General features: G+C 38.3%; 1 protein-coding gene across 1 annotated transcript in view; it reads left to right on the plus strand.

The window, feature by feature from the left end:
- Positions 1 to 21,283, plus strand: part of GPC3 (glypican 3) — a 438,722-nt gene that overhangs the window by 305,554 nt on the left and 111,885 nt on the right. The window contains exon 5 of the mRNA XM_011383864.2: positions 7,888 to 8,013. Within this exon, the coding sequence (XP_011382166.1) occupies positions 7,888 to 8,013 (126 nt within the window). The remainder of the gene's footprint in view (positions 1 to 7,887; positions 8,014 to 21,283) is intronic.

Genomic DNA, 21,283 nt, shown 5'->3' on the forward strand with positions numbered 1-21,283 from the left:
CTTTATTCAACTCAGCAGAAATTTAGTGCCAGAATATATATTGGGCACTGAAAATCAAGACACAATCTCTGATCTCTAAATCAGTCTATTGTGTAAATAGACTTAAATACAAATAATTCTGAAACAGTTTTATAAGTGCAAAAAAATGTCCAGAGTTTGTAAAAGCAGCCTACCAAGAAAGACAGAACCTCTCTGCCCATGGAGTGATGTTGAAAGCTTCGTGGAAAAAGTGGTTTGTGAATTTGTACCAGAACCACTTGCAGAGCTTTTTCAAAGTAAACACACCTACCCAGTCGCATTTTGAGATTACCCTGGCAACACGGCCACATTTATGACTAAGCAGGAAGTTCATCAAAACCCTGCTGCTATGACTTTTATCTTGGGCTCAGTGGAGGGACCAGGGGGTACTCTGTGGGTGTTGACACCGCCAGAGAGAGAAGAAATTGATAAATGGGTTCTTCGCTGGGCACCCAAATTTGGTACTTTGTTTAGATTTAGTTTTTGAATTTGTTGCTAACACCCAAATAAAAGAAAGAGTAGTAAGAAAAATCCCAAAGCCTGTAGACTTGAGTAAGTGGTAGTCATGCAGGGCTCTTTTGAATGTTGGAAACATGAACCTGTCCCATGATGTTTCTCATATTTCGCAAAATGAAGCATTAGAGTCTGAGGCGGAGCCATTCTTTCAGAATTCTCTGGCAGAATAAGAAAACAAAAACAGCAGGAAAGTGTCTTAATTTCGTTTAACTCCCTCAAATAGGCATTGTAAACCCTCTTAGGGAGAGGAGAGAATTGGGGATTAAGATGATCTCTTGCTAAATGCACTTCCTTCTGCAATCTGATATTATTAGGAGGGCTTGTTTTGGCAGAGTGTTAGTACCTGTGTAAATTTCTCAGTATGTTCTGCACAGCATCTCATACTGTCTAGAAAAATGTATGTTTCCAGCACCCTGCACACCCATGTCAAAGCTCCATCCTCTGTGGTTAAAAATTCGATAATAGGAAAGGAACCTTATTGTAGCATTTAGTATGTGGAGGTTGTGAGCAAGCTGTCTGAATCTGATTATGAGTTGAAAATCAAGTTTACCTTATTAAAATAACAACACACAAAAAATGCAGGATTCCTTTGGTAGCATTCAGAAGCCATCTGTTTGTTTTGTCTGCCCCCAGCTGGGTAGTTTGCAACATACAACTAATCTTAGAAATAGCTTAGTTCAACATAAGACAATTCGATACTCAACTGGTGGCCTATGTATAGGTCTCAGCATCCTTTTAAGGTATAAATATTGAAAATAACTGTCATCAGATTTAAAACAGTGAGGATAGGACAAGATGCACAAGAAATGCAATCAGAGTAGAAGAAATGAAATTTTCATAGCCCTTTCCAGCTCTAATATTTTCAGCACATCTCAGATGTCAGCCTCTCTTTCCTTTGCCCTCTTGAATGTCTCTTTCACCACTTCTTTTATGATACTGTTTGCCTTGTCATTCGCTTATCCCCCATAAAGTTTGGTAGAATACACGAGCAGTATCTTTCCCTTTTCCAAGCCTAAAATCTATAGTTGAATAGTGCATCCTGCATCTATATACCAAGCTCAACTGCTAACCTGTGAGAAAGTCACACAGTCCCTCCACCCTTGTGAAATTACATCTATGTATTCTTGCCTTCCCCTTCCTTCACTCCTCCTCCTCCCCTTCCCCTCTGACTTGGTCTGTAGGGCCAATACATTAGGTGACACAAGTAAAATGACCTAGAAGAAAAAGAACAAAAACTGATATTAGCTCCAGGGTTCAAAAATCAATGCTGACTCCTGCTTCTTCTCAAACTGCTGCTCTGGTTTTGCTAAGCAGCTTTGCAAATTCAGTGGTACCTTCCACCCTATGAACAAAACAACAAAATAAGTCCTGAGTGAATCAAGGAGTTTTGGTTCTGGTATAAGTCATTCTGCCCAAAATCGGACTCTACTTCTTTCAACATTTTCAACACCATGTATATGATAAGTATTGCGTAAGGATTAAGAGTAAATGAATAGGGGGAGCTCCTAGCCTAGCTAGGCAGACAGACAAATACTTTTCATACAAAACAGAGCCTTGTAGAAAAGGGTGGCAGCATCATAGATGGGGAAGTTAGCAGCTCTCCTGTGAGAGTCAAAAAAGGCTTCTTGGAAAAGATAACTCTTGAGCTGGGCCTTGAAGAAATAGTAGAAATTCAACAGATGAAGGAGAGAACAGAAGGTGTTCTGGAAAAGGGAACACTATGAGAAAAATTATGAGCTAGTTTCTGGAACGGTAGAAAATTATAGTTTGGAGTAGGACTGTGAAAGGTTCTCTGCAGCAGAATTAAGCATGATCCTGCATCACTTTAATTATAACTAGTTTATGTGCTTTTCTGTATTTTCATTAAAAAAAGAATAATGAGCTCATATTACTTTATATTAAAAAAAAAAAGAACCTTAATGACAAAGGAGAAAAGTTTAGTATCCTCACTTGGGGATGAAAGGCTGTTTTTACTTTCAGTGGTTTCCAATTAGTGCTGCTTTGATGCCTACCCAAGCGAATCATTGCAAGAAAGCAAAGGGAAGCCCCTCCCCCACAACCCAAGAAGGAGACTCTCCGCTTGAGGATGGTGAGAGCCCTCCAGGGAACATCGCATGTATCCAGCTGCAATATTTCAGAATGGCTTGTGCATGCAAAGGAGTCCTGTCCTTTAGTTCCACATTAAATGCATTGAATGGAAAGCTTGATGAAGAGACTCTTTTCCTGAGCAGACTGCTGTAAGCAAGTGTCTGGTTTCTCCTAAGTGAGAGCCGTATTTGCTATTCATATGTCAAATGGTGTGTTTGGCATGTATGTATTAGAATTAAGTGGAATTGGAATCGAATAACATTCCCTTCAATCGGATTGTTTTCCCATTCTGGGCAACTAATTGTCCAAACTTTCTCTTTTTTTTTCTAGAGACAATTCTGTTGCACAGACTGCCTTAGTTCATGGGTAGAGATTCTTTTGTTGCCTGTCATGGGCTACTAGCATAAAGAAAAGAAATCTGGACTGAGTCATATATGGGTAATCAATATGTCACTTAATTTAGTTTCAGCTGTCTTTCTTTAAAGAGAGAAATAGAAATATTTAACTCACCTCCTTTTAAAATTGTAATCATAGGGATAGAAAGCTTAATTTAAGGAAAGATAAAAACAAAGTACACTTAATTCCCATGCCAGAACAAGTTTAGGAAAGAGTGACAAAAAAGAGGAAAAATGAGAGAACCTCAGTAAACTCAGTAGGAGGTAAGCTACTCCTGTCACACTCTGCTGCTCTCTGGGCTGTCTTGTCAGAGGACATTATCATCTGTTGTCACTCTTTTTTGAAAAGCTCATTAACTCCCCAACAGTTTAAAAGTCTTTCTTCTACCTTGCAAAAGAGTATTTCTAGATTTATTTTCAAAAGTCAAATTTTCTTTTGGAAACCAAGGTTTATTTTCTCACTATGTTTAGAAGGTTTTGCATGAAGGAATGTCCTGCACTGTAACATTGCTCTTGGGGACTCAAAAGCATTGGCCAGTTTGCTAGATATGTTGGAGCCCTGCTCCTTGTTCTCTCAGAGGTGAGTATTGTTTCATCCCACAGGCCCTGGGACTTACTTGAAAACCTGCATTTATTTCATTATTCTGAGATTCTTTTCTAATCAAATCCACCTTGGCTTCTCAGTGAGTTCTAATGGAATAATATCCACTAAGAATCAAAAAGAGCTCAGTGAAAAAGCCTATCAAGAAGGGATTTTAAAGAAGTAAATATAAAACTTTACTGGAGAGAAAAGTCTAGAAGGAAATCTATCAAAATATTAATAGTGATTGGCTGGTAGGACTTATGACTAAGGTTTTTTTTTTCCTTTCTACCTTTCTATATTTTCTAAATATAGAAAATATTTAGTGACCTTATATTTCTTCCTATTGAGCATATATTACAATGGGAAAGAAAACCAGCAGACCCCATTTTAAAAGATAAAGGAAGACATAGATTTTAACCACTGTTTATAGCTCTCGAAGTGCTGAAGTTGAAGCTCATATAAATTTCTCTTCTCACTCTGTACCCATGCTTTTATTTCATGCCCATCCAAACTTGACTCTTTCCCAGATCTCCTGAATCTCTCCTTCTACTGTTCCAAGAAACATCCCTTCCCCAGTAGACAAGTCTCTCTGACACATATTTTACCTCTTCTCTACCCTTATTCGAGGTTTTAGCTCAATAAAAGCTTTATTGAGATATAATCCATATACCATATAATTTATCCATTTAAAATATGAAATTCAACTCTTTTTAGTATATTCCCAGAGTTGTGTAACCATCACCACGATCGATTTTGGAACATTTTTATCATCTTAAGAGGAAGTCTCGTAACCTTTAGCTATCATTCCCCAACCCTCATCCCTCTCCAAACCCAGCCCCAAGCAACCATTAATCTACTTTCTATCTCTGTAGAATTGTCTATTCTGGACATTTCACATTAATGAAATTATATAATATATGGTCATTTATGATTTGCTTCTTTCATTTAGCATAATATTTTCAAGGTTCACTCATGTTGTAGCATGTATGAATACTTTTTTTTCTTTATAAGGCTGAATAATATTCTATTATAGAGAATTTGTATTTGTATATCAATTTATCAGTTGATGAACATCTCTCTTTTCCCACCTTTTGGCTATTATAAATAGTACTGTTATGAGCATGTGTGTACATGTACTTATTTTAGTACTTGTTTTTAATTATTTTGGGTATATACCTACTAGTGGAATTGCTGGGTCACATAGTAACTCCATGCTTTCCTTTAACTACCAAATTGTTTTCCACAACAGCTGTACCATTTTGCATTCTTACCAGCAATGTGTTAGGATTCAAATTTCTCCACATCCTCACCAGACTTGTTGTCTTTTTTATTATAGTCATCCTGGTGAAGTGGTATCTCATTGTGGTATTGACTTGCATTTCCCTGATGATTAATCTACCTTTTTAAATTCAACTCCATCTTGGCCTTCCTCATCTGATGCTCCACATCTTATTCTTAGACACAATTCCCTGTAAAGGCTACCACCACCTTTCTACCAAGCAAAGACCATTCCAACTGCTATACCAGATTACTTCAGTGGTTTACACAGCCTAATAGCTAACTACCCTGAGAAAGAATATCAGGAAAATATTTTGGAAGAGAACATGGTTATGCTTTTTAATACCCTCCTCAAAAGATGGAGGATTCATTTATCTTACACACATAAAGTTATCTGGACCATGAAAAAAATTCTTAATTTTCTTTCATGCATAAATTCATCTGAAATTTAATATGTATTTCATATATAGTATATTTATATTATACAGGCTTATAATAATGGTAGTAAATTGCCAAATGGCTAACATTTGGGGAGGTTTACTCTGTGAAAGGTACTATGCTAAACACTTAACATGCATTGTCCCATTTAATCATCACGGCAACTTATCATTTGCTTCATTTTACAGATATCGAAACTAAGGCTCAGAAAAGTTTAGAATTTGCCTGAGGTTTTACTGCTAAGTAAGTGAAGGAGTAGTTGGCATTTGAAACTCATATGGATTAAGCTCCAAAATCAGTGCTCTTAGCTGCTACTCCTAACAGGTTTTAAGGGGCTGTCCTTAGATTCTAGCCATCATTATAGCATGGTTGCTAAACGAACTGTGTTCTAAATTGAAAATAATGAAGTAAGGAAAAGTTTTTAAAACACAGTTGCTTCCTAGGTACATCTTGTATGCCCTGTGGCAGTAATAATTACCCTGTAAAGTAGGATGACCTTTTACTTCCCCAAGTTACCTTAAGTTTCAAAGAGATTCCTGAGTTCTAGAATGTGATGACCCAGACTGTGTTCACATTGTTCACATTATTTGTGGTGTTTGACTTTTATCTTGACCCCACCAAGTAATATCATTCCATAATAAAGTGGGAGGTCTTATGTTTGTTTATTGAAGCCCCTTATCCCCTTGACATTTAGATAGACTCTGAATCCTCTCCAATTTTTCGATGATCTTTATAATCAACTAAGAAAACTTCAAGATTGAGAGGCTGGGAGTTCAAAGTACTTTAAAAAAAAACTTCTAGGAAAATCAAATTGGAAAGCTTTGCTATGAGTTCAATTTTGTTACTATGTGCTATGTTAGTGAGAGAGTTTGGAGGTAGGAGGAGGCTTAAGGGAAACCCTTTCATTAAAGAGAGGGCCATCACTTCTTATAGACTAATGGGCATATTCCATTTCCTCATGTAGTGGGGGGAATTACTCAGCCTCAGCCTTTAGTCTTTCAGTTTCCACTCTTGGGAACTGTATTAATACCTTGTAAAACAGAGCATCTCTCCTATTAGTGTTAATTGAACCCATCTTTTTCCTTTGTGAGAAACTATAATGTTGACTTTTATTTTCAGAGTCCTGTATTGAGCCTCTTCACTTTGAAGATTGATGGAGCTCAGCCACCAGGAGTAGGGTGTGAGGGGGTTTGAGCATAAGAGGAAGCAACTGTTGGGGTATCAGAAGTTACATATGTCTCAGTAACTTTTCTTGAGTTGTCCTATCACCCTGGCTTTACTGTGACTCAAGCCTTTGTGAAGATGTGCTGAGTATTGCAAGCTGTCTTTTAAATCATTATTTGAAATGCATTTTTTTATGATAATAAAATGGAATATGGCATTAAATGCAAGAAAATCATCTCCATCAGTCTTCCTCTTTTGGTCATATCTGAAACAACCCTCAGAAGGCATTTCTGGGCTCAGGACTCCCACCAGTGTCCAAACAAAGTTCAGACCTCTGGCTCCTTAAAAGTTCAGGCCTATATATCAGGCCAATCCATTCTTAGCCTGGAGATAGTAATGAATAATTACTCCACTGCCAGCAAATTCCCTGGCCAGTGTCTCCAAAAACTTAGTAGAGACTTAAGATAGACTTAGATATGAGAGCTCTTTAATTTTCTTCCTACCAGGAACATTGCTTTAGAAAACAGAGTATTTTATTTTTGTCTACCACTGGGCATCTATTGCATAGATATTTTAATATTTCTTTATAAGTATATCCACTTCTCTCCAGTCTATAGTGTTTTATTTTGTGTGTCCATGTATATTTGAAACAAGATAATGGATGGGAAATTTGACTGGATATTTACGTGTGTATGTGTTCATATATATTTGCATATGTAATATGATAGTCGGCTTCTCTCTCTTCTCTCTCTCTCTCTCTCACTCATACACACACACACACATCATATAGAGCATAAAAGACAAAGCAAGTAAATAATAAAATATACTAAGTTCCACTCCTTCCTACCACAGGAACCACAACATACAGACAAATAAACCTTCCTCCTCCAGCAGTTTCTCTGACAGTATTGTCAGGAAAATTTCATAGAGCTTATATTGCTCTGAGTGCCCAACAATTCTGATCTGCAGCTATTAGCCAAAGCCTATATGGAAAGGGGCTGTCTCTAGAGTAATAGCATTGTAAATTACAATCAATGCACTCAATTACACTCAGAAACCAAAAGATATGTAGTGCTCCAGTGTGCCTTGTAATCAGCACCTTTGAGAATGTAGGTAACAGCATTCTGAACAAAGAAGGAAGCTGAACATGTTAGAAATGAATATTGGAATTAAATCATCTTTCTGATCAGAATAACACATTATATGGCAGGCAACATGTTCTAATATCATTTTATTGATTTTTTTAAAAAACTTAATTGTGGCATTATAGCCAAGAATGTCTTTGAAAGTCATTTATTGCTCTAATCAGCCTCATAGAGCTTTTCTGTCATGCTGATAGGGAAATTAAACTTTTCTCATACTGGATTTACTTGCCTCTTACGTACAGATGTTTTCTTTTTCTTTCAGGGAACTAATTCAGAAGTTGAAATCTTTCATCAGCTTCTATAGTGCTTTGCCTGGCTACATCTGCAGCCATAGCCCTGTGGCCGAAAATGACACTCTTTGCTGGAATGGACAAGAACTTGTGGAAAGGTAATCTTTATCTTTTTTGAATGATAAATATAGCGATATTTGAGGAATAATTATTTATTTATCTCAGGGTTAGTTATGTCATCTGCCTCCATTAATTTCACAAGAAAAATTCTAGGAAAAACATGGACATGAGTATCTATGCATGCCAATTGCTATCACTTATAACCCTCAGAATGTAAAAACTTTGAAGCATGTGGAGAACTGTGTATTCAAGAACGTTTTGCAAAGTATAAAGCATAAAGCAACTTTTTTTTTTTGTCTTTGGCTTCTTCCATCTTCTCGTTATATGGGTTGTCATTTATTAATTGATTTGAAGAAGTCATATTCAAACTAATTGCTATCAGTTATTGAGAGTTAACTCCATATTAAGTATCATGCTAATACTTGTCTGTATTAACTCTCTTTATCCTTACACCAATCCTATGAAATAGATACTGTCATTTTTTTTCTTGTTTTAGAGATGAAAGTAGAGGAAGGAAGAAAGGGGAAGGAAAGAAGAGTACTATTTCACTGATCAATTTTATTGAAATATTTGGTCATTTGCGTGTCCATGGTATAATTCATGCTAAAATTCATTGTCTGTGAAGAATTTGCTCATTGCTAGAAAGGAAATTATATATAGTAATTTATCCAGCTAATATTTACTGAGCACCTTTTAAGTGCCAGTCATCTTGAAGTGAACAAAACAGGCAAAATTTTCTGTCCTCACAGAGCTTTCATTCTAGTGGGCTAATGATATTCTTAACCATTGCTTTGCATGTGTAAGAAGTAGCTTGCAATTAAGGAATTAAAGCAGGGAGGTAGAATGCTTAGGAAACCGCACGGAGTTGATGAGCATGCTTTAAAAAAGTGTTTGTACAAGTGGTAGCATGTTTTAAAGGAGAATACAGAAGACACCTTAAACTCGAGATCTGAATCTTTCACAGATTAGTTGCTTAACCTAGGGCAAGCGACTTAACCTCTCTGGGCCTTGGTTTCCCCATCTAAAAAATGATATTGTGGTTGGATTATAACCCCTGTAGCTCTGACAACGTGTGTTTTTTCCTTATTCATTCATTCGTTCGTTCATTTGTACCTTCAACATTTATGTTTTGAGATACTATATGTTAGGCACTAAATTAGGTGCTAAGGATATGAGGGTGAAGAAGACAGGAAAGTTAACTGCTTTACAAGCTTACATTGTAGTGTGAACCAATATCAAGACATAGGATAATTAATCGTGTTACTAAGTGGAAATGATTAGCAATGTAATGTAATGGACAGAGGAAGGCTTTTGAGCCAAATGAACTTGGGTTTCCATCTCAGTTCTGCTACTTACTGTGTATGGCCTTGGGTGAGTTACTTAACTTAGAAAGTCTAAAGGGTACTTCTCAATAAAGGAAGGGCATTTCACAGGGTTATTGTAACTGTCAGGTGAGGTCATAAATCTAAAGTCCCTTGCAGACTGGCATATGCTGCAAGCTCAGTTCATGTTACTTCTCTGCCTTCCTCCTCCACCCTCCCTCTTCCCAGCATAAGGTAAAACACATGCCAGAAAACACCTCGTTTCTCAACTAAGCTACCTTACTGAGAATGAGATGCTAATAAGACTAAGGTGGCATGCCACCCTGGATTGAGGCACTGAACTTGCAAGGAGATAGACTTTCCTCTAGCAAATATGAATTAGATTGGAAGGATTAATGATCTCATGAAGCCCATTCCGTTCTGGAAAAATAATGTATGTTTATCATCCTGAATGCTCATCAGATACTAAGTAGAATTATAAATATGTGCCCAACTATTACGACATATTTTTTTAGTTTGTCAGAGAAAAACAGTTGATATTTGGCTTTATAAAAAGCAGATGCTTTAGAATAGGTATAAACGATATAATATTTAAAGAGAAAATGCCCACAGGTCAAATATATGTTTCTCGCATAAACTTAATGAGAAACCATCCTGCTTACTTACCCACTGGTATGTTAATATGGGAAAAATGAGCACTTCCTGAATGCTAATTTGTTTTAAGCAGCATATCTTTTAACTATGGTCCTTATGAAAAAGGAAATTTTAGTTTTCAATACATTTATTTATTAATATAATCCATCATTCATTTATTTACTCATATAACAAATATTTGAGCATCTAGTATTTATCAAGCACTAATCTTGATTTCTTCATTGTTGTGATTGTTTAGAGCAAATGTTGTAACCTGACTGGATTTATCTTCCAATATGTCAGATGATCCAGTTTAGTTAATTCCGAATAATTTCTTCCCAGGCCAACATTTTTTGAGTTAGTGGCATTTTTTAAATTGAATTTTACTCATATAAACTGCTTCCAGTATTGGAAGCATCCAGTATTCTATTGTGAAGGATGTTGCCCTGGAACCGAGAAAGTTTTCTTCTATCACATGGTGGAATCCAAAGCCTGCTACATTTGAATGAGTCTGAAAGTTAGACAAATGTACTTTGCACCATTAAAAGAACTCTGTTAACTGAAAATGGTTTTGTTTAATATGCTAACTTCAAATATCTTAGGCTATCAAATAAAATAAATATTATAGTATGGAGAAAAGCTGTTATCTCAAACTCCCATTTATCCTTCTGAAAAATATATTTCTCCAAAACAACTTGTATTATTGATATATACTCTCGAAGGAAGGAAAGAAAGAAGGAAGGAAGGAAGGGAGGAAGGGAGGGAGGGAGGGAGGGAGGGAGGGAAGAAGGAAATCAAACATATTTGTAGACAGAATAAAGGTAATGTAATCCAGGAAATGACTCTTCTGTGGTTAGTAACCTCGGGTTATAATTAACCCATACTTAAATTACTAACCTAATGCGATGGTGGGACTAGGGAACAATGTTAAACTAGATAGATATTTTCAAAATTACTTAGGAATATACATTTAATAATATGAAGTTCTGTAGCCTGAGGACATGTGTGCCCTCTATTTGTACCATTTATAAAGATTAGCTTTGTGCTGCATGTCTCCTCTATAGTTAAAAACTTTCCAGAGCTTTTCATTAAATTTCTCATTAATTTAGTCTTTTTTTTTTTTTAGTTCTAAAGAGATGAATTTATTACTTACAACTACATTTATTTATTTTTTTATATTAGTTTCGGGTATACAGTACAATGGTTAGACATTTCTATAATTTGTGAAATGATCCCTCCGATTACTGTAGTACCCACCTGGCACTGCACACAACCATTACAATAATATTGACTATATTCCCTATGCTGCACTCTAGTCTTCATGACTATTTTGTAACTACTAATTTGTACTTCGCAATCCCTTTACCTTTTTCACCTAGCCTCCCAACCCCTCTCCCCTCTGGCAATCAACCAGTTTGTTCTCTGTATCTGAGTCTGTAATTTAGTCTTAAGTAACAGTTGCCACTTTATATTGTCAAGTGGGTTGTAACTATTTTATCTTTATAGGCTGGGTTTGTGTTCTTTTGAAAATATTTTACTTTTAGTCAAGGAGGTTTATGAAAATCAAGGGTCCTAAAAGGAAATGAAACTTGCCACTGAAGATAACTGATAAAAGCAAAATATTGAAACTGAAGAAAATATAAATATTCATGTCAGCTGTGTTATCAGAGCTATTTATACCCTCCTACTGTGGATATATAGGTCTCTCAACTTCTAAAGAGTTAAACAAGTCATTACCTCTTTAAATAAGGTCACATTTCACATCCTTTCAATTTTTATCTCTTATGAATGTTTTATCTCATGAATTTTTATCTCTTATCAATTGAAATATGAATGAAGAGAGTGTTTTCACAGATATAATCTCAGGGAATACCACATAAGACTGTCATTTGTCCTGTTCACCTCCCTGTGACCACCCCATCTTGGCTTGAGACAAACATTTGCTTCTAGGATATAGCCAAATCTTCAAATTAGCAAGCTTGACTCATGAGTTACACTCTTTCATGTGATCCATCACATATCCTGTGGGCAAAGAAAGGGTTTCTTAAAATTGCCAAAGGCATAAAATTCTCCATTTTTTGCCTTTGTGGAACTAAGAGAATTTCAATTAGAGGATCCCTGAGACCAAGAGAAAAATTTAAAAGACCCGTGGAAGTAAGCTAACTCCATTGCCACTGAAAATATCTGTGTGAAGAATGAACAATTTAGTAAATACATTCTCAAACACCTTTTTAGAACTGTTAGGCCAAATGTATGGGTCACTGAAATTTTCATTATTCTTCTGAATGGTTTGATATTATGTGTAAGCCCATTTTATCGTTTAATTACGTTTATCTTTAAATTAGTATAACATAAAAACTAAACCTATACATCTTCAAAAACTCTTAGTTACAGAGAAAAAAATGTTCTTTTGTCTTTACATTTAACATTGATAATTAAGATTCATGCAACAAAGATTGAGCACTTACTATATATTAGGGGCATAAAGTGAAAGGAGAATTCAGTGCCTGCTCCTGCTGAGGAGTTTACAACTTAATGAGGATGAGGGGGAAAAATCAACCAGCATCCTTCCTCAGCAGTCCAAGGACAGTTGCCCATTAGAGGCATCACAACAGAGGCCCTACCCATTTGTATTGAGTGAGTGTGTGTGTGTGTGTGTGTGTGTGTGTGCGCGCGCGTGCGCGTGTGTGTGTTTTATAGAGCTGAAATTCATCTAACATAAAATTAACCATTTTAAGGTTAACCATTCAGTGGTATTTAGCTCATTTACAATGTTGTACGATCATCACCTCTATCTAGTTCCAAGACATTTCATCACTCCAAAGAGAAACCTTGTACACATTAGGGGTCACTTTCCATTTCCCCCTTCCTCCAGCCCCAGGCAACCAACAGTCTGCTTTTTATCTCTATGAGTTTACCTGTTCATATAAAAGGGATCATTCACTTAGCATAATGTTTTTGAGTTTCATTCAAGTTGTAACATGTTTTAATACTTCATTGCTTTTTATAGCCAAATAATATTTCATTGTATGGATATAGCACATTTTGTTTACTCAGTCATCAGTTTTCTACCCATTTTTGTATGAACCCTGAGCAACCACTGTTCTATCAAGTTTCTTCCACCACCTCTGGATTCAACTTGGCTACCCTTAACCTTGAGGACAGCAAAGTCAAACTGTCAGGCCTTCTTCCCCATCATACTTGACCACCATCTAAATACTAGCCTCCCCTTGACCTGGCCTCATCTCTATACATCATTGCAAGTATTCTCTGAGCCTTTTTTTCTCAGCCCTATGTATGTAGTCAGCTAGCCTCTCCTACAATCAATATACTTCCTGTAGGGGTTTATATTTCCTTGGCAACTTTGAGGCTTATCAATTCTGCATATACAACTACTAGTGCTTTACTTTGTAACATGATGCCTTAGTTCCCTTTGTGACTCAGTCCTAAGCTCTTCTTGATTCTCCTCTGTCAGGTTGCTGGGCTGGATGGGCCTGGATCCAGATGTCAGCTCCAGAATATTTCTGTTATCTTCTGGCTTGCAATTCTACATAGCCACTCCTGTCAATTATGTATCAGTATTCATTTTGCATTTTCTTACGATGACTCTGGGACTCTTAATGTAGTATATGGTTCACCTGGCATTAGAGAATAAACTCCTTGAACTCTGCAGGTGCAAATTGAAGTGAAGGTACCTCCTCTCTCTCCTATGTAATCTTGGCTTCCATTTCACCTATTATATACACACATACTCACTGAATTCACTCTTATTTCTACTGATCAGACAAATCTTCCAATGTTTATAATGCCTCTCCAGGATTTCTGTGCTTAACTGGAAAGGAATAAACAAAGAAATGAACAAAGCAGTTATTTTAGTTCTTAAAGAGTTTTGTTCTTACCTCAAACCTTCTAAATGTTGCAGAAAAGTAGGTAAGGAGACTATTCTCTCTCTTCTGCTGAGTTGGAGGAATAGACAGTGGCATATCAACCATAGAACCATAGAACCTTTAACACTCAATTCCTGACATGTGCAAAGTTATTTTAAAAAGAGAGAGAGAGAGAGAGAGAGAGAGAGAGAGAGAGAGAGAGAGAGAGAGATGAAAAAAATGGCTTATTTACACTCCTTTAATCTAGGAAAGATGAGGGAGAATAGTTGATTCTGTTTCCATAATGCAATTATTTTAAGAACACTATGTTTTGAGGACTTAGGAGTCAGAGGATAGATCTATTTCTGGCACTAACAAGTCTTTCATTGGTTTATATAGCAAAGTGGAAAGGCCTTCAGAATCTTCAGTCTGGTGGTGAAGGAATTAAATGAAGAAAATACCTATATGCTGGAGTGTATATAGATTCTGACACACATATACACATGCACAGCCCATTCCAATCACATCAGAACAGGCTAGTGACATGCAACAAGTGCTATATATAATTCCCAAACTCTCTTGCTAAATAGGTTGTTAACTATTTGTTGTTTGGGTTTTGTTTGTTTGGATTTTGTTCTTGTGGTGGTGTTTTAGATTTATGTGGTGGCTTTTCTCTAGAGGGCTCAAGGCAGTGTACATACAACTTTAAATATGGGATAGCCAATGAAAGCACCAATGGAGAAACAAATATATAAGCTAAAATACAGGGCCAAGAGAAAAGGGGGCACAGGAAGGAAAGTAAACAATGGAAAATGGAAATTATATTCAATGGTGTTGTTGAGTCAGGTGCTGAAGTCATTTGATTCTGCACCTGTTTAGCCACACGGCAGACTAAAATCACGCTGAAGCCAAGACTCAGTAGGTCTTCTTAGCTGCCTCTGTCATGGTGGTTTGAGGGTTAGAAACCGAGTTGTAGTCTTCAAAACCCCAGCTCTTTTTTCTCATAGCTAGTTCTTTTTCCCTCTATCCTGCAGGAAGTTCTGCTTATAAAAGCCTGGGAAGAGAAAGAGAAAATTTGTTTTATCACTGTCTCCACAGTTCTTGGTACTACTCCAGACGTTTTTGGATTTCATTTCATTTCGTTTTCCTAGAAGAAGAAACATGACACTTCATTCTTTCCGATTTGGGGACCTGCTCTACTGGCCTGACTGTATGCCCTTGGTGAAAGTGAAGTGTAATACTGCTTGCTAGTATTGCAGTTTACATATTCTGGCTTACTTTGAATAAGTCAGGATTGTTCATGGAAGGCTTAGAAGGAAAAAACTGGATAATGTAGAAAATGACTTAATTCGATATAACATGAAGTTTTTATGGCAGCTAAAGATTTTTTTCCAATCCTGGTAAGGTAAGACAGATAAGTTTGGGGTGTACCCACGTGTAATAATCCCTCTAAGAGCTTAGAGTGGCATATTTTTCATCATGCATTTATCTCAAAGTAGTCTTTAGTGACAGCTATTTTTCAGAACCTACTCTATGGCAATAAAGTGACATTTATTCCTTAAGATTATGGTGTCACGTACAGTAGCCCTACCTTCAGAACTGAGTGAGGAAAATCCAGCTTATCCTATTAACTGACAGCTTAACATGGTGTGCCACATTTAGGATGGGCTGTTCTTGCCAACTGTCATGTCCAAAGTAGCAGGAGGAGACATATTCATGCTCAACATTGATGTCTGCAGCCACCCGTTGAAGACCGGATATCTTATTACTTTAAGCAGATTGTGTCCTATTAGTACTTAGGCCAGCCCCACCTGTGCTCAAATTGGCTCATTTTATTTATATGGACAGCATCTGATGGCCTCCAAGGCAGGTCCCAGCATATCCACACCCTCAACAAATAAATATCACTTCACAGTTTCCTCTTTGAAATGTGATTCTGAAAGGATAAGGCCCATTTCTTCTTACTACCACTGTTCCGTGCACCAGAACTCTTCTATCTTAGCCAGGAAGGCTTAGGAGATGGGTCCAAAGACTTCTATACCCTTTAAATATCATCATCTCCTTCAAAGTAGGTGATTTGGTAGGTCATGGACTGATTTCACTGATGCTGCCAGTCCTCAAAACATTTTTCTCCATGTTCTTGGGGAAAAGCTTTGAGGGCATATGGCCAGTCCCTGCAGCCTGCATGTTGTTGGTTCTTGGCCAGTTGATCTTCAGTGGTATAGGCTGAGAATTATAGTGAGAAGATCCTGATAGGTTAGGAAACATGGATCAGGTAATTAAATGGTGCATATTGGGAAAAATACAGTCCTTAGAATGATATAGATAGAGATTGTAATCCTGGCTGAGACATTTACTGTGTGCTTTGGGCAGATCATTTAACATCAAATTCAGTTGCCTTATGTGTAAGATGAGGATAATGATACCTACTCTGCAGGGTTGTTGTGAAGATGTGCTCCGGCCTGTAGGTGCTGCATAAACGATAGCTGTTGTTGCTGTTATCACATCATTAAAGTGTGGTTGAGAAGGCCGGATAAGTGTCCAGGGCAAGGGTGAGGAGGTGCAGGCCATTCTTCCTGTAAAAGTAAGCTAGAGTTTATGGAAATATCTATAATTCTTTTGGAACCAAACTGTTGAATGGGGTGGCTGATCAAGCAGGTTTATACCATTTGGTGTCCATTTGGGGGTGGAGGATGAAATAATGGGGCTGTTTATTTCCCATGGCACTTAAACTAGCTTTAAATGGGGTTTCAAAGAAGAGTTTCAGAAATACTTTAAGTAATGTCAGAATCATGGTTGTAACACGGCATGTTTTGCAACACATTTTGGTAGATATTTATGAATTTGAAATATGTCATTACTTTATATTCATCCCCGAGCACATATCAGGTAGGTAGAAAATTGATTGAAACAAGGCTTCTGGGCAGAACAAGTCTCCTGACCCTTTTCTGATATGGCAGATGGTCAGTTTCCTTTAGTGATACCAATGTAACTTCATCAGAATGCCTGATTTCCACAAACGTAACATACCTTAGACATTTTTATCCAATTACTCTGACCCAGAAGACTTATTTCTGGTAGTTGGTCGTTGAGCATCAAAGGAAACAGACTCTTGAGACTGGAGTTTGAAGGACAAGGAGAGAGGTCTGTAAGGGAAGCCTCTCTTTTGGGAGCCTCGCACTGTGGCCCTACTCTTAGACCTCTCCAGCTTCCTTGGTGTCATGACCGTTATGGTTATTATAATGGTGGTTTTTTTTCCCCTGCAGGCCTCAGGAAATGACTAGCATGTGCCACTTCTTTACTGTGACTAGCCCCGATTCTTCTCCCAGGGTATGAGCTTTTGGGGGCTCCTTTGAAAGAAACTCAGCTCTCCCTTTTTGGCTCTTTCTCTATTTAAGCAAGTACAAAATATTGCTTGAGTTTCTCTGATGATTTTTACTGATAGAAATATAGCCAAGGAGTTGAGACTTAACAAAAACCACATAGAGGAAAATTTCAAAGTTGCATGGCAATCATAAAAAGCATCACAGTAGAAGGTTTCATCACATGACTTTGGGGTCAACAAGCCTGGGTTTGGATTTCTGCTCCAGGATATATTAGCTTTCTCTTCTCTGAACCCCTGTTTCCATATATGTAGAGTGGAATTAATAATTTCTTCCTTAACAGATTGTTGAGAGGATTCAGAGACATTGTGAAATATAGAATATAGAGCCTGGAATACAGTAGGCCCTCAAGAAATGGTAGCTATGATTGCCGTTATTTAATAAAACAAGCCTAGAGAAACAGCCATTATAGCTCTTTACTGGAAGATAAATGAAGTTAGGCTTGACTTTATCTCCCTTCAAAGATCCATTTTTTTAAAATTCTTCAGGAACACAGCTTCCCCTGTTCCCTCTCATTTTTATCTTATTTTCTCTCTCTGCTGCAAAAACATGAAAGTCCCCATCCCTGGTTGTGATTGGTGCAAAGAGTGGGCATTTGGGTCTTCTGGGGATCAAGTGAGAGTTATTTGCATCTAAGGGTATGTACTGGCTGGCCTTCCTCCCTCTGATATTTTGTTTTATAGCAAAGATGTTTTCAACAGTTCCTACCAGGACTTCTTCATAATGATTAACCCAAGCAATCTTCCAAAATTACTTACATTGGAAACCAGGATGGGTCTAGTTGCAGGTCAAATCTAGTTGCCCTGTGCTCTAAAGTCTTTTCTGTCACCCTTGGGTTAACCTTTGTGGAAAAGGAGAGAGATCATTAAAATCAGCCATGATCTCCCAATTTCTCAAGCCAATGAATTTTATTCTTTTATGTGAGTCTGGCTTTGATCCTTGAGTTTGTCACCTGTATAATGAAATTTCATTTCCCTGTGAAGGACAATTTATTTTAATTTGTAGCTCCAGGGTCACAGGAACTTCCTACTCTTTGCCCCCTCACATTTTACTGATCCACATGTCAGATGGATTTTAAACCACCCTGGTTTGAGCCACTCATTTGCCAATTTCATTCCACTTCTTGCTTTGGGGAACAGCTTCACAGGATGGGTCCCTGTTCAACCGGAGCCGGAGTAAGCCATCCTCACCTGAGATCGGGGTACATCAGCTTTGGGTTGGAGGGTCATGTAGAGGCTTCTGCTCTGAAAAGCTAATTTCCAAATACTATTTGGGAGGACTAAAACAAGGACCATCCTAGAAGGGGCCAAAAAAAGATCTGTTGGGCTGGCTGACCCCTATTTATCCTTACCTCAGTGGCATCTCTTCTTTCCCTGATGGCTTCCTGAAAAGACCAAGGTGAAAGTGATTCAAAAAGAGCCCCAAGATGTAATTATTTTCATTAGGATAGCAGCGAGCTCTCCATTTGCCTCCTTTAGGTATCTTTGAGGCTACAGGGGAGCAGGTAGGGTAGCTGTTTGAGATGTTGTCAAAGTTGTTCTCAGTTTGTGATATTAGAGAGTCTGGAGTGAAAATCACGTAATTAAACCTTAAAGAAAATATCTCCCCCATATAACCATATAGCACCATATATAACCCCAATGGGCTTCTGAACAAAAGCAGTGGGATTCAGTGTCTATTCCTCCAAATGATATTTAGCACAACCACCTAGAATGAAGACTAGAAGCCTCTAACCACAGAGGTATATCAGTGAGGGGAGAAATACATCTAGAGAAGTGCCAAGGGCTGAAAGGCAGGTAAGAGAAGAGAAATACAAAGTGGCTGAGAAAACCAAAATGAGGGAGACAATTTTCACTCTTTCTAAGACACTCCAGGCTAAGGATAATTTTTGACCTGTTGTCCTTGGGTGCATTGCTATGCGCTTTTATTAAGTATTTATGTAGCAGTTTATATTTTACCAAGTGCTTTACAATCACTTTTATTTGGCTTAGTAAAGTTTTCCTGCAATCCAGCTACTTTATGATCAGGAAAGTCACTTCCTGTTTGCTTAGCACCTCCATGCATACAGCCTCACACAATAGGTGACTTGTTCCTGCAGGAGAGCAGGAGAACAGGAGAGCAGGTGCAAAGGGTTGAGGAGCTGAGGGCACCTGCGGCTATTAGAGCGATTGGAGTGGGGGTGGTTTACACTTCAGTTCACCTCTCCTCCCCTCTGTTATTCTTCAGTTTTATTTTATTGCTGGCAACTAGAGAGCCGCAATGCCAGGCTTGGGTCTGCTGAGGGCAGAGCTATTGTGATAGTTAGACACTGTCAGTGGTAGGTACTTTCTGCTCTGCTTGTGTCTCTGTGCCAGCTACTGTGCCCATGCCCACTATTGCCACTGTCTTCCATCAGGCTGACTTGCTGAGTGTCTTTCTTTCTGCTACCTCAGGGCTCTGACTGCAGCCTAGAATCTGGGGCTCTGGGAATGATTTTAAGGGAAGACAGCAGAAGTAGCCAAGTTTATGCAGACAAGGCCTTTTAGCATTCATAGGCAAGTCTGACACTGAGTCGCCATGTTCTTGCTAGTCCCTTTTCCCTCCCATCAGCTACAACAGCCCTGTATGCCAGTGCTCTGGGCGTCGTGATGTAGGATGGTGTGTCCATAGATGGGTCATGAAGTAGTAGCGCTTCACTCTCTCAGTCACAGGTTTGCAGGAGAATCCAACAAAGGCAGTACTTGAAGATTTCATTTTCTGAAGACCAGATGTGCCAAAGCAAAAGCCAGAATCTGGTACATGAAGTACAAACTGGAGATAGTGGGCCAGGACATTGAAAAATTATGAACCTCTAATCACCAGGGTTCTGTGACTGAGCACAGGGTTATGTAGATAATTAATAGGTAAGTATTGAATAACATTCTATTACTGATAGAAGACAACAAATCCTTGTTCTGACCCAAAAAACTGAGAAACTTTACCATTAGATTTGAAACCCTCTCAAAGTTACTGTCTTGACCATAGTAAATTTAACAGGTATGTCAGATTTGTTTTCACAACAGTCAAATCTCACTCAGTCAAACCCAGAAATGGGCTGAAGTTTACACTATTAGAAGAGGGTTTGTGATGCAAATCAATCATAGTAGCAGGTGTGTATCTTGGGTAGGCACAGTGTGGGAACCCAGTGATTGATCCATGAGGATGTCACAGGGGCTGGAAGAGTGGTGCTTGGGCTGTGGGGGGAACTCACGTGTCTGGCTGGCCCGAGTGGGAAGTGACCCACCATCTGAATAACGATATTCTTTGGTACATAGGAAAGGAACTCTATCATTCTCTAGGTAGGCATTGGTTTCCAAAGTGGTGGGATCTAGTAGTTGTGACACAGTAGCAGGTGTTCCTGGCAGGACCAGACAAAAGTCTAGTCAATGGCTGCAGTTTTACGGGGAAGGCTCCAGGAAAAACACGCTGAGAAGAGCTGAGCAGAGTAGGTCAGAGCCTCCACCCACCTAAGTTGAGCTTTGGGTGAAGGCTTTAGTCTCAGTTCAGTTATTGACTGCCTACTGTATGACAGGTCTGGGTAAAGCAGAGGACTGACCCACAGACAGATGCAATGATATGGGTAGGCCTAATCATGCACTTTGAAGGTTTTGAGGCCTGCAAGTGACTGTGGCTAAGGCAAGAGAAGCATCAGAAAACAGTGGCAGGAATTTTGAGCTTTCTTTTAAAGTATTTCAACAGTGCCCATTCACATGGAAACAGTTTGTCCTTCACTCATTATCTTTTGTGGTTCATTAAATAACATTCAGTAGGACACCCAAAGCAACATTTGAGGAGGCTTTCCTTTGTGTTACCACATATATTTGAAGTACAATGCAAGGAAAATATCTACAAGTCCCTTTTTTTTTGTTTAGGCAAGGCAACCCTTGGTTGACCTCACAGATTGCAAGGACCTTGTCAACTTACAATCCATTTTATTTTTACGCTTACAGCACCTGGTCTTCCTAAGTGGTCTCCCATCCAAGTACTAACCAGGCCCGACCCTGCTTAGCTTCCATCTCTGGATCAGGCTTGTTTAGGGTAGCATGGCCGTAGACTACAAGTCACTTTTCCTTAACTCAGACTTTT

The sequence above is a fragment of the Pteropus vampyrus genome, unplaced genomic scaffold, assembly GCF_000151845.1.
Source record: "Pteropus vampyrus isolate Shadow unplaced genomic scaffold, Pvam_2.0 Scaffold548, whole genome shotgun sequence".
Classification (NCBI taxonomy): domain Eukaryota; kingdom Metazoa; phylum Chordata; class Mammalia; order Chiroptera; family Pteropodidae; genus Pteropus; species Pteropus vampyrus.